This window comes from Pristis pectinata, chromosome 2 (genome assembly GCF_009764475.1).
Source record: "Pristis pectinata isolate sPriPec2 chromosome 2, sPriPec2.1.pri, whole genome shotgun sequence".
NCBI classification, from domain to species: Eukaryota; Metazoa; Chordata; class Chondrichthyes; order Rhinopristiformes; family Pristidae; genus Pristis; species Pristis pectinata.
In genome coordinates this window covers 143258107-143272657 of record NC_067406.1, presented here as the reverse complement: position 1 = coordinate 143272657, position 14551 = coordinate 143258107, and the positions used below count along the sequence as shown (strand labels likewise).

The window sequence follows — 14551 nt, the reverse complement described above, 5'->3', positions numbered from 1 at the left end:
GAAAATTTAGCTCTGCATACCTTCAAAATATTTTACAACCTCTGCATCAATTGTTCAGACAGTTTCCTGGATCAATCCTTGGAGCTCCTGGATTCAGTGAACTGGACACTGATGAGGTTTCATCCCTGCATGCTCAACCTGACAGTTTCTTGTGTGACTGCCATGGCTGGCTGGCTGCCTCCCACACCTCTAGCCCCAGGCCTGCTTCCTTCCTTTGCAGCCTGTCTTTTACTTTGACCCTCTCGTGCATTATCAAACCTTTGCTCTGCTTTGTGCTTGCTTCCCTCCTTGGAACCTATCCCTTTCTGTCTGCTGCCTCTGTCTTTGTCTTCACTTCCTCCCTCCCTCTCACTCCTTTGTCCTCTTGCCCTCCAATTTCTCCCACCCCCGGCTCCTAGAAGGCATCCAACCACCTACCGTGTGTGACCCACTTCCTCAGCGGCATAGTTAGTACAGCAAACTATTGTGCTTTTAACATACACTCCCATGAAGCATCATGTTTGGCTATTCAACAAGGTTTGATCCCAAGCCACAAGGAGATATGAATGCAGGTAACCCAGTGTCTTAAAAAAAGACTAGATGCGTTTGGTGGAGAGGATTCCAGATCTTCCTCTTGTGGCAGTTGAAGACACAGCTGTCAGTGAAGGAAAAACAATAGGTCTGGAAAGGAGTTGGAGCCTAATGTGTTAGACACATGGATATCAATGAGGAATTACAGAAATAGAGAAGGCAGGTCCACAGGAGGATTTGAAAATAAGAATGAGAATATTAAAATCAAGGCTTTATTTAATTGGGAACTGAAATAGGTCCGTGAAGACATGGGAGATGGGTTGACAGAACTGTGCATAAATAGGCTGTAGAGTTCTACATGACCTCAGATTTACAGAGTGTTTGAAGCTGATCAGAAGTACGGTGGAATAATTGAATGTTGAGGTAACAAGGACACTGATGAAGACTTTAGCAGTGGTTGAGCTGAGGCTGGTTGATAAGGAAGTGGAAATGGGTGACCTTAGTGATGGCTTGGAATGTAGTCTAAAGTTCACCTGTATCATAATGACATTAAGGTTGTCAATGGCCTCATTCAGTTTCAGATGGTTCACAGGGAGAGATGGAGTTGATGGCAAGAGATTGGAGGCCCCAGCAAGGGTGAAGTGTTATGATAACTACAGATATACAGTACTGCTCAGTGCTGGAAAAGGGCAGTGTTCCACAGTGAGGAATAAATACGGATGAGCATCCACAACTGCCTGGTGTAGAGAATTCTGAAGATTTATAAGCCCCCTGAATGAAGAAGTTCCTTAAGTGGCTGACCTCTTATCCTGAGACTATCCTTTGACTGTGTTCTAAAGCAAATTTTTGAAAATTAGTTGCAGTTTAGTTTTTGTTGAATTCTTAAGACTTCTGAATGTTACTTCTCAACGCAAAATATTGAGATTTTATCTCTTGACAGTGTTGACTTTGTCTAAATTAGTTCATCCCTTCAAATCTCTCTGCACTTTATAGAATCTGAAGAGGAAGTTGAGGAAGAACCGGAAGAGCCACAGCTCTCTCCCGAACCTGTGCAGGAAAACACAAGCAACACTTACTATGAGGCTCATACTGTCAGGTAAACACCTTGAACATAGGAAGTCACAACAGAAGGAAAGTTATTACATTTGAAAGCAATAATAACAATTAAATCACTTTTTAAACTTCATTCTTGACTGGCCATTGTTGGCTACATTCCCTTTTATAGCAGAACATAGAGAACAGGCGTAATGGGTTGGCAGGATTCTGCATATAAGCAGGCTGCAGGTTTTCACAGAGCAGAATGAGGTGATTATTGGTGGAGAGGAGGATGTTTAAAGTTGTCCTCTTTGAATGCCACGATGGTCAGCATCAGCCAATAATGTTGCAAATCACGGCCTACAATGAGTCATGAAAACCTACCACTTGTGCATTTCTGGCTGGTGATTCAGTGTACGGCATCCTTGCTTTGTGTTGGGCTACATTCCCTGTACTGGCATGAGGGACTGGGTTATGAATTATCTTTGTACTAAAGGACATGCTAAATGTGCAGCTGCAACATGGGTCACTTTGTTGCAGTTGCTGGAACCACTTTTTCCATAACAATTCTTTAAATGGGGATTAGTACTGTTAGTGAATTAGAAATTTACTACAGAATGTTGTCAATCTATTGTAACCAAGTTGACTAAAAAAAATGTTTAAACCAAGATAGCCTATAATAGCAAGGCTACAGTGGACGAAGTGAACATGCTTGGGTAATTTCCCTATTGGTTGAGCTTAGTGACCTATTGATTTTATGCACGTACTTTAGCTACATTCACTGTAGTATTTTGGAGGCTTTATCCTATCCTGTTTTTGTTGGGTGAAGTGCGTTTCTCTTTAAATAGAATCTGTATTTTGAGTAAATTGACTTTGTTTTTGTTTGCCATACATCGAGTAAATGGACTGTCTGCTGTGACTTGTAGCTTGCCCCACCTCAATTCATTGGCTTATTGGTCTTCTGAAATTCTGTTGGATTAATCCCACTCTCCAATTTTCAGTCCTTAGACTGGAAGATTACTGCACCTCAGGTTCTCAATCAAGTACTCTTTTCAAAAAAAAAATGCTGGGTGTTTCTGCCTCCATGCTCTTTAAGACAGTAGGTTCTAGATGTCCACCACTCTGGCTGAAATTTTCTTTCCCTCATAATTTTCTACCGTTTAATCTTAAATTCCTTCCCCAAAGTTATTGATCCCTCTGCCTGTTCACCTGTCAGGGTCTCGATCTTGTTTCTAATACTGTTTATGGAACAGAGTTGGGAGGTGGTATGCTAAGTGAAAACTAATGTCGACAGCAGAGTTACTGTGGAAAGAGTACCAATGTGATTTTGTGTTTCTGTTTTATGTACTCTGCAACTTCCAGTGCTTGCAATTGGCTTTATGCTGATTTGACACTACTACCACACACAATGAACTGATCTTTTGTGTACATTTACCTCTCCTATTTGTATGCATTATTGCTGCTGTGCGTTGAGGTCAGGGCATGCGTATACAGGATTTTGTTAAAATCTTGCCAGTCCTGATGTTTTTTTTCCTTTTTTTGCTTCTGTACAAAGTAATGGTGTAGAGGAAGCCCTGGAGGAGACGGCTGCTGAGCCCGAGCCTGAGCCCGAGTCAAAACCTGAGGAGGTAAAGCCTGAACCTGAGCTGCTGGAGAAGACTGTGGAAGAGTTGGAGGAGAAGGCTCCATCACCTACTCCAGTGGAACCCGCTTCTCAACCTCAGGAGCCACCCAAGGTTAATACCAGTGTTTTTCTTTGTATAGGTTTCTTAGTGCCAGGCATTACATTCTGGCTTTATCTTTGTAGATCATTGCCCAGTTTAAAAATAGAAGTGCACTTGTAGTAAAATGTAGACAGGGCTCCAAAAAATACATACACAACATGAATGGGTTGGTCAACTTTTATTAATGAAACATAGTTACTCAAGGTGAAAACTGGTAAGTTGTAGTTTGAATCTGACCGTTACATCTTTGAGTAGAAATGTTAAATGCAATTGCCCTACATAATTGTCACCAATATGGTGCCAGACTAAAGCTTACCCTAATCGTAGGCTCAGGATTTTTTGTATTTGAGGGAATGCTTTATTTCTTGATAGTAGCATAGGTATGTGTTGCATTCTCTGCAGGCTTTCTCCTGGGCCTCAGTGACAAGTAAAAATCTGCCTCCTAGTGGTACAGTTGCTTCCTCTGGAATTCCTGCCCATGTTGTTAAAGCGCCAGCCTCACAGGTAATCTGTGAATGGACCTGCTTATTAATATATATTTATTGCTTTTCTTCAAAAGAAAAGCTTAGAAATTCTGTCTGTTTATCAATTTGGGTTAGGTAATTATATTTAAAAAGAAAATGACAAGCATAGATGTTTGTATTAGTTATTGCTAGCTCATAGCACAAACCCTCGATAAAGTAATATTGTCAGTCAGCAAAAACAGGGCGATGGCTTCTGTTAGCTAGGTAGAGAAAACTGTTAAACGTTCTCCATCACTGAACTAAGATATAAAAGGGATGTATACTCTGAAATTGTATGTAATTATTGCATTGAGCCATTGTAGCAACTTCACTCTCTCTTTGTTCTCTCTCCACCACCCCTTCCCCCAAATAACATTCCAGCCAAGAGCTGAAGCGAAAAGTGAGACCCAGTCTCAGCCCCCTCGGCCGAGAGACCAGCGTCCTCGGGAACGGCTGGGCTTTATGCCCCGTGGGCCCAGAACTGGTGAGTGTATTTGTTTTCTGGTCAAAAATGAGTAAAGTGGAGAGGCTATCATAAAACGATTTGTAGAACTGAGAGGTTTTCTCTGGAGCTCAGCAGACCAGGTGAAATCGAAGCACAAGGAGAACTGAAGCAGTGCTAGTTTGGTGCTGGCATGGATCAGTTGGCTAAGATTTCATCGCAGTTTAATACACGATGACCACTTCCCATCTGCTGGCTCTGTGAACCCGAGTTTCTGATGTTTCTAAGGGAGAAGCACCTCTGATTTTTGTTAGTAAATTGTTGATTTTGCTTTAGGAAAGGTGTTGATATAAATGAAGCTGTTTTGATTTAGGGGCAGAGGGGTCAGCACTGGTCCTGTGGTTGTTCCATCCTAGTACTTAGGGAAACAGGAATGGTAATTGATTTATTATTGTCGCAGGTACTGAGATACAGTGAAAAGCTTTTGTGTGCATGTCATTCCATACATGAGTACATCGAGGTGGTACAACAGAATATAGAATGGTGTTACAGTTACGGAGAAAGTACAGTGCAGGCAGACAATAAGGTGCAAGGTCCTGGTGAGGTCTCAAAGAGTCACCACACTCCTGCACTGTTTTGGAATGATGGAAGTGTACTTGTATGTTCTTTGATATTGATATTCCACAAATGAAGAGGGCATAATTCAGATTAATGCTGGAAATTGGAACTGGAATTTGGGTCCCAGAGGGCATTTGGGTGATGATCAGCTGTGGAGGACGGGGATAGGCCTTTAGCATCACCTGTTATAATATTCAAAAGATTGAAGCCAGCACAACATACACAACCTTTAGATGTCATTTCATTGCTTACTCTGTCTTAATGAATATGTAGAAAAGCACCTACTGCGTCATAGTAATTGCTGCAGGAACTGGAGGCCTAGTTGGTCTCCATTCTGGTTGTCATTCTTTTGGAAACATTTGCTTTGAGGCACTGAGGTTTTGTGTGATTTGGATCTGCAATTGCAGCCGTTTTTTGCAATATTTTTAACAAATTCCCCTTTGGAATGTGGGTGCTTGGCACAAGCAGTATTCCATGAAATAACAATTAGCTTTGGTTGCTCTGAGCTTCCTTATGAAGCAGCCATTGGCTGTGCAGGCATCATTTTAATGTGGTTACCTTGCCTTTCCTTAATTCTGATCCAGGAGGGCGTTCAGATGAAAATTTGTGGCATTTAAAGCTGTGGTGAGCAGTGTCTTAGAGATAAGACACTGCATTTTGCTGCCTTCGACAGTGACTGCAAAATCTTCCATCATTCTGGCTTAGTTGCTCTTTCTTCAATACATGTGTTTCTTACAATACGATGCCATTGACATCCCCGCAAGAACATAGTAGCAGGAGTAGGCCACTCGCCCCCTCAAGCCTGCCCCACCATATGATTATGGCTATCTGCCTAACTCTTTCTCTGTGCCAGTTCCCCATCGCCCTCAACCCTCTGATCTTTCAGATGTATCTACCTCCCCTCATGAGCTAGTCTCCACCACTGTCTGGGGCAGACAATTCCAGAGATTCACATCTTATGTGTGAAGAAATTTCGAAGTACCACTGTTTTAAATGACCATCTCATTATCTTGAAACCATGCCCTCTTGTCTGAGGCACTCTCACTAGTGAAAACATCTTGAGACCCTCACTGCCATGCCCCCTTAGGATCTTGCATGTTTCAAAATGAATAGTGGGACAATGACACTTCATTTTGAATTATAGTACGCAAACACTATATTCTGCAGGGAGATCGTAAGTATACCAAGAGTTTTCATCACAATGGCTGACAGTTATCTGATGCTGCTTGCAGTGCAGAAACTCACAATGAGCTGGACATCATAAGCCCCTGCTACACATCTGCGGAAGTCACACAGTGCAGTCTTTAGTGGTGAATCTGAGAGCTGCATTTGAACATAAGATGGCAGTATTGTCATGGTTTGACCACCCCTGGTATAGAGGTGGTTGAGGTGGGTATGGGGTGCAAGGCAGAGGGTCTGAGCAGTAGCCAGGTTGGCACAGAGGAAATAGGAAAATGAAATCAAACGTAATGAGGAGATTACATTGTATGAGTCGTTGGCCAGGGATGGTAATCTCTGGAATTGTCTGCCCCAGGCAATGGTGGAGGCTAGCTCATTAGGGGAGGTAGGTACATCTGAAAAATCAGTGGCAAGGAGGTAAAGATGATATCTTCTGTTTACCTGAAGGAAGACAATGGCCTATTTAACATTGGTTGCTAGTGTGACAGGACTGAGATGGCAGGGGGGCCAAACTGTTGGAGTGCTGAAGCAGGGCACCATTGGCCTCTATGGGAACCAACCCCATTAGCTCTGGCTGGTGTAGATGGGAATAGAGCTGAGGGTGGGGACTTCCAGGTTGGAAACTGCCCAACTTTGGGTTTGTGGTGTTTGAACATCCAGAGAATCCAGAGTGCCAAGGTAATGGCTAATTAATATAGCAGCCTTCAAGCCTGTGATATCCAAATGTGCTTTGCAGCCACTGAGATGCTTTTAAAGTCTATTCATTGTTATAATGATGAAGGCATGGAAATGTGGTAGGGTACGTTGTGGGAAGACACAAGTGGATGAGAGAGTGATACTTGTTGCATTACCTTTTTAAATATTTCTTTCTCTCACTCTGCACTGTTTGTCGGTGATCCCAAAATGTGAGACTAGTTTTAAAATTGCTCTGAGAGACCATTTTTATGTTACAGGTCGAGGAGATCTGGATGCAAATGAGGTTGAGAATCGGCGAATCATTCGTTACCCAGATAGTCACCAGCTCTTTGTTGGCAACTTGCCTCATGACATTGATGAAAATGAATTGAAAGATTTCTTCATGAGTGAGTACTTCATGAATTAGCCGGGTTTCCAGCAGGAAACTTTTAGTCTTAACTGGACAGAGAACTAAGCCCAAGGCTAACTCATGCCCCAGCTCACCTGGAAATGTGAGTTTACTGACCTTTGATGTGCTGCACCTTCATTTATTTTTATCCACTTGGTCATCTGCTTCCTTTAATTTTTTCTTTTTTAATCCCAGTCCCAAAATTCTCAAAATTCTGATCCTCACAGGTCACCTAATGAGTGTGCAGTGCAGTGCAGTGCAATCCCACCAGTGATCCGTGCATTCATTTTGTAGAGGTGACAGGAAACCAGTACTGAAGATGGGTGTAAACTGTCCAGGCTGTATCATAGTTACAGCAGTCCAAAAATGACAACCATTTGCTTGTTCAGAGTGAGGCAATTAATGTACTTGCTGTTGGTGTGTAGCTGAGGGAGCCCAAACTGATTTTTGTCTCTTGCCTGTCTGGTAATCAAAATCATTGTACAGCACTTATCAACTACTAGCTATTTCTTGGGCCTACTAAAGTAGACTGGTTGCTGTGTTTGATGTTTTAAATTTGTTCATTGTTTTTCCTGGGTAGGTTTTGGCAATGTGGTTGAGCTTCGTATCAATACGAAGAGCAGTGGAGGGAAGCTGCCCAACTTTGGGTTTGTGGTGTTTGATGACCCAGATCCTGTCCAGAGAATCCTGAGTGCCAAGGTAATGACTAACTTATCTAGTGGCCTCCAAGCTTGTGATATATACAAATGTGCTTTGCAGCCGCTGAGATGTTTTTGAAGTCTGGTCTCTGATGTAGTGGTGAAGGAATGGAGAGGTGGTAGAGTGGTTAAATTACTCGTCCAGCTAGCAGTGACCCAGGCAGTTCATCTGGAACCATGAATTACAATCCCATCACAGATGCTAGGGAATTTAAATTTGAGTGTTTAAGTAAATTATAATAAAGAAATCTAATACTGGTAATGGTGACCATGAAACTAATGGATCATTGTGAAAACCCATCTACTTTACTGATCTGTTGGCCTCCCTGCAATTCTTAACTGCCAGTTAGGGATGGACAACAAATTGTCACCTTGGCAACAGGGCCTGAATCCAGCAAATGAATAACTTCTTTAAAAAAAAGCCAATATGCAAGCAATAGGCCTCCACGAGCCTGTGTGACATGATTCGAACATGTTGTGATGTTAGTGAGGGGGAGTGGAACTGTTAGCGTTGGAGCAATTGGGATTATTTTCTCGGTCTTGTGTCCACCCAGGAGGGAAGGTTGGTGCCTTTGTTCGATTATCTCATTGGCAAGATGGCACATGTGGCGCTGCAGCTGCCCCTCGATACCATCCCAGTGAATATTAGCTTGGATAACAGGCTTGTCTATGGGGTGGGAGTGGGGAGAAAGGATCTGGTTAAGAAGGTGTCTGGCGTGCTGGCCTTCATTAGTCAGGGGATCGAGTTCAAGAGCTGCCAGGTAACGTTGCAGCTCTATAAACCTCTGGTCGGACCACACTTGGAGCATTGTGTTCCGTTCTGGTCACCTATCATAGGAAGGATGTGGAAGCTTTAGAGGGTGCAGAGGAGATTTACCAGGATGCTGCCAGGATTGGAGAACATCCATTATGATTGAGTGAGCTAGAGCTTTTCTCTTTGGAGCGGCGCAGGATGAGAGGCGATGATAGAGGTGTATAAGATTGAGGGGCATCGATAGAGTGGACAGCCAGCACCTTTTCCCCAGGACGGCAATGGCCAATACCAGAGGACATTGGTTGAAAGTGAGAGGAGGGAAGTTTAGGGGAGATGTCAGAGGTAGGTTTTTTTAAACACTGAGAGTGTTGGGTGCCTGGAACACACTGCTGGGGTGGTGGTAGAGGCTGATGCATAGAACATATAACATTACAGCACAGTACAGGCCCTTTGGCCCATGATGTTGTGCTGACATTTTATCCTGCTCTAAGATCTATCTAACCCTTCCCTCCCACATAGCCCTCCATTTCTCTATCATTCATGTGTCTATCTAAGAGTCTCTTAAATGTCCCTCATGTATCTGTCCCCACAACCTCTGAACCTCTGCCGGCAGTGCATTCCATGCACCCACCACTCTCTGTGTAAAACAACAACAACTTACCCCTGACATTCCCCTAATAACTTCCTCCAATCACCTTAAAATTATGTCCCCTCTTGTTAGCCATTGTCGCTCTGGGGAAAAAGTCTCTGACTGTCCACTTGATCTATGCCTCTTATCATCTTGTACGCCTCTATCAAGTCACCTCTCATCCTCCTCCTCCTCTCCAAAGAGAAAAGCCCGAGCTCACTCAACCCAGGGCCCGTACTGTGCTGTACTGTTCTATGTTCTAAACCCATGACTCTGAGGCTGGTGGGACACCCACTGAGCCCACATTGGTGCTTTTTGAGAAAGCCCGAAGCTGAAGGAAAGGGCATGAGAGTCTTTATCCGGCAGCCCACTAACCCCGAGATCTCTGTCTGCAGCCGGTCATGTTCCGAGGCGAGGTCCGCCTGAACGTGGAGGAGAAGAAAACGCGAGCTTTCCGTGAGGGAGAGCGGCGAGGCGGCGATGATCGCAGGGACTCCCGCCGCAGTGACAGGGGCTCTGGACGTGGCATGATTGGCAGTGGGATGATGCGAGACCGTGATTCCCGGGGCCCCCCACCCAGAGGTGGCATGGCACTGAAGTCGGGCCCTGGCGCCGGGAGAGGGGGCTTGTCTGGTGAAGGCCGTTTTGCTGGACCCCGTCGCTAAGGCTCCACCGTTCCTGATATCTTGCTGGTGACACCATACTCTTCGTTTTTTTGGCATTTTTGTTAATTTTGGCTTTGGAATGTGACACGGCCTGTTTTTTTTTTCTCATTTCTTTGTGAAAACAGCCTCCTTTTTACCGGTTGATCATTTTCCCTATTTTTGGAACAGGATTTAAGCAAAAAAAAAGCAAAAACCATTGTCTAAAGACTTGGAAAATAGAGCAAAAGGCTTCAATTTAATTGGAACCCATTTTAAAGGTCTGAAGATCCGCCCATTTATATGTTTAAAAAAGAAACAACCTTGGGCCTTTGCAACTTGGCTGCTTTATTTCATAAATGTGTCAAGTTTATGCCCAGTTCTGTTGAGGAAAACAAATTGGTGCAATTGGAGAAGCTTGCCTTGATATTTTTCCTTTTAGAAATACTTGGCTCAAGAACTTGCGTTCATGCACTCGTCATAATGCACTAATAGGTACTCTTAGAGCATCATTTGCCATGGCAACTGCAGGAGGAGACGGGTGAAAATCCAGTGCTGTCCGCTTCGACAGGGAAGGATGATTGACCAGATGTGGGCTTTGAATCTTATACCTGCTGTGACCGCTGTTTTCCCACATCTGTTATCGGTAATGGACAATGTTTGAAACAGTTTCTGGTGGAGATGGATTTTTTTTTCTTGAACTAAAAATTGATATACAAATGCAATTGTGAACTCGGATTAACAGCCCTGAGCGCAAGAGTTTGGTGGCTTACTCTCTTTTTCTATCTACCCCACTGCAATACAGGGATGCCTCGCTGCTTGACACCAGTTTCCTTCCCCCTCAATCTGTGCAGTTGTGAATGTGCAGCGGAAAATCATAGCTAACCGTTACTGTTTTTCGTTCTTTCAAAGTGTAAAGAGCATGATGGTGCCTTCTATCGATACGTCATTCCAGACTTGCTGGCAACTCTTGTATGGATTGTACTAACTCAGTACAAAGCCAAACACCTTATGGAATCACTAGTATGTTGATGAAACGCAAAGATGCAAAAAGCTGCAGCATCCTTGCTCTGTGTGTGGGGGTGGGGGAATCAGAAGTATTAAACAGAAAAGTAAATTGCACAATCTCCTGTTCACCTGTTCCTAGCTGTTTTTATACCATTCCTGCAACCACATGGTTGTTTTTGCTTGTGTTTTGTGTTTTACATTGGAAAATTAGGTGTATAAAAAAAAATTAAAAACCATTACTGTTACCTTTATGAGAGATGCAAAAGAGCATGGTTATGGCTATACTTTACCTGCATAAACGGTTATTTAAAGATGCGTGGTCATCTATGTGATTTTTGATCCAGTTTATATAAAGTATAACTTTGAGGGAAAGCTACATTATGCAAAGCTTAACAGTGATAGTTGCAGGTTCTTTTTTGAAAGAAAATAGGTTGGCTGACATCAAGGATACTGCAGCTTTCAACCCAAAATCCACAGCTTCTCGTTCTCCTCGTACCACTAGTTGGCTTAGCCCAGACCCCGTTTTGAGAGGGAACTAAAGTGTAATGATAACGCACGTTAGCTTGGTACGGCTGGAAGCTGTTGGTGAAGAGTGGGAATATCATTAAGTCACAGCTTCTAGCAACAATGCACATTTATCAGTAGCGCAGTGGTTTTTGAAGCAGAAATTTGTTTACATGCACAGCTTGAGGCTGTCACTTGTTGACTGTTGAGCAAAACCAGCAGAGAGACACAGTGAAGTTTACTTGTTTCTAGACGTTGATTGAAAGGATAATTGTGTCTGTTGGTTTTGACTTTGTTTGAAACTTTGAGGTCTTCCTTGTTTGATGGTAGTCTTGCACTATTTCTCAAATTCTGGGATACATTAGCGGTTTTTGTGTTTTCAATCTTGTTTAAACTATTTTTTCCAACTGATGTCTACATCAGATCTATTAATGTGGCCTGGAAATATTGTACTTGAAGTTTCCATCGGGCAAGGAAGAGTTAAACGTCTCCCCCACCCACAGATTTACTTGAAACCCTCGCCCTGGACACAAACTTGGTTTCAGTATCATTTGCACAACTTCATTGCCAAGTAGTTAACCAGAATTCCACACGTTTCTGCTGTGCTGATTGCTTCACCTCACCAGCATTTAACTTCGATTTCATTTCACACCACTTTGGAGACTGGAGACTATTTCCAGAAAGTGTTGGATACAAGTTTACTTAACTTGAGAAAGGCAGATGAGCCATTCTTTGATCTGGCTTGCTTCTCACTGTCGATATACATTGGTAAAACAAACAGAATCTGGTAACATCGGAATGTGGTTACTCACTGGTGATCTGTTCACTGAATTTTATTGTGCGCTGTAGTCCTGGTTCCCTACTTCCTACAATACTCAATACCCCCAAAGCGAAGTTAGTAGACTTTTCCACGGAGAATGTGTATTATTGGGTGGCACTAGCTAATGATATGTTACATATGGAGCAATATCATTCCATTTTTGCCAGTAGGATGGGCTTTACCATCTTGGCTTTTGTGGGTATTGTAGATTATGGTTTGCCATCTTCAGAAGCTGATCTGTGTTTGGCCATCTTATGCTGTTAGAGCACAGTAGTTACACGTGTTGCAGGTGGCAAGTCTTCATATTTGATTTTCTTTTTGAATGTGTTGGACTAAACATACAATAAACTACTGATGTCTGAAGCAGTTAAATTTGTTTTCAGTTTTATAATTCCTGTGTCCTGTTTTAAGAATTTGCATTTATTTAGCACTTACACCTTTTTGGGACTCACCAAACCACTTACTGTGTGAATAAAGTAGTTCCCCTTTGAGGAATATGGTCAATTTAGTACACAGCAAGATCCCAAGGAAGGGAATGACAACATCCTAACGAGGTAAGTGCCAAACTAATGTAAAATGATATTTAAATATTCCTTTCCAGATTCATTCAGTCAAATCTGTGTAGAAATCACCAGTAAAATGTTTAGAGAATGTACATGCTACAATAGTATGGGATGGCGTTTCCAAAAACCTTATGGCCGTAGTTTTGGTACATGTTTACAAATTCGATGTGTTTACAGCAGTTTTTCAAAAATTCTTGCATCGTGCTGCTAGGAAGGGAGCTCTAGGATTGGGATCCAGTGAGAATGAAAGATGTTTGAGTCAGGATTTGCATCTTGGTGAGATCTATAAACACTGGTGTCGTTTCCATATGTCTGCTGATTTCCTATCGTGTCAGCTGTTTGTTTACAAGGTGCTATTGAAGAAAAGTTGAATCCCGTGATGAAGAAAAGTTGAATCCCGTGATGAATAAACTAAGGCAAAAGTTAATTCACAGAATGAAATTTTAAAAAAAACTGGAAACAAAAAAAAACCCCACAGATGTTAGGGTCATGTACCTAATGTACATGGACTTCCTCCTTCAACATAATAGGTAATTTGTAAAGATTACATCAGTGTGTTTGTTTAATCTTTATATTTGAATCGTTAATTCCAACTTTATAGTATTTCTGTTATTAAATTTTTCAAAACAAATAACTTGGTTTCATGTAAATTGTTGCATAGTCATTAATGTTTAATTATTAAGAATTTGGTAACACTTGAGCATGTTTGTTCCAACTTTGTATTTCAGAAGGGCCCAATACTAGTGGTTTCTGTACGTTAGTTCAGTTCCTTGTTTTAACAGTCAATTTTTTTATATTAGTGATTGGCTTAAAAGAATTGGATGCTGTTTCTCATGAAATTAATTGCTAATGTATAGAAAACATTTTGGCCATGTAGTTTTATATCACACGTTTTGCAGTAATCCGAGGCTAGATTGCCCACACCAAGATCCTGGATTCTGGAATTTTCTTTCCTTAATCTCCTAAGACATTCCCTTCGACCAAGCTTTTGGTTACTTGCCTAATATCCCAAATAGCTCATGTTAAGTTTTGGGGGCAGTATTTTGTGTTAACGTGGTTCTATGAAAGCAAATTTTTGATCTTGTATATGTAAAATTAACAAGATATTCCTTTCCATCAATCTCTCCTTTGCTAGTTGCCTAAGACCCAGTCTTGTTTAATTTGTATAGAATACTTCCTGCATGGTCTCGATGTTTTCTACAGTAATGATCATTGACATGGACCATGGAGACATCTATTTACACTTGCCTATTATTCCATATCCAAACCGTGCTTTTAATGTTCATCTTTCACCAGCTCTACCTGTCTTTCTGATGTGCAGTTACTGAGACAACATTCCAGCATGAGGTCACAGACTGGATTCTTGCATTAATGCAGAGATTTTCTTTAAATCAGGAGTTATGCTCTGTTCTTGAACTAATCACCTTCCAAGGAAACCTACAGCATCTGAGGGAATTTTATACCCAGAATGGCTTTCCATCTGTTTACGGTTTGTGCTGTATGATCGGACGGGAAGTGAACTTCTACTCCATGGTTTCTTTAAACAAAGCAACAATAATTTTTGGCTGTTGCCATTTGTACAAGTTTCAAACGGTATTTGTTACTCCCAGCCACTTTATTTCCATCAATGCCGAGGGTAAAGCACTTGCTCTAGTCATATTCTTAACTTCTGGCCTGCGGAGTCTGCTGTTGTGATGCAGTTACTGTGGAACAAGATGGAATTGATTCCCACTCACTGCTGTGTGTAGAGGTGGCCTCCCGACATGCAAATTCCATTAAGTAGATTGGAAGCGGAGGGGATTACAAGGCAAGTTGTATGTTTATGATGTCTCAAAAATAG

The 14551-nt window shown here is 42.2% G+C and overlaps 1 protein-coding gene across 2 annotated transcripts in view; it reads left to right on the top strand.

The window, feature by feature from the left end:
• LOC127586865 (ras GTPase-activating protein-binding protein 2-like) overlaps positions 1 to 12537 on the top strand; it is a 33855-nt gene extending 21318 nt beyond the window's left edge. Inside the window, exons 6-12 of one of the 2 annotated variants that reach the window (XM_052044897.1) lie at positions 1504 to 1606; positions 3101 to 3281; positions 3672 to 3773; positions 4154 to 4256; positions 6965 to 7093; positions 7676 to 7794; positions 9571 to 12537. In XM_052044897.1, the coding sequence (XP_051900857.1) occupies positions 1504 to 1606; positions 3101 to 3281; positions 3672 to 3773; positions 4154 to 4256; positions 6965 to 7093; positions 7676 to 7794; positions 9571 to 9840 (1007 nt within the window). In that variant the 3' untranslated portion in view covers positions 9841 to 12537. The remainder of the gene's footprint in view (positions 1 to 1503; positions 1607 to 3100; positions 3282 to 3671; positions 3774 to 4153; positions 4257 to 6964; positions 7094 to 7675; positions 7795 to 9570) is intronic. The other variant, XM_052044898.1, reaches the window with a different exon arrangement.
• The last annotated feature ends 2014 nt before the right edge of the window (positions 12538 to 14551 follow it).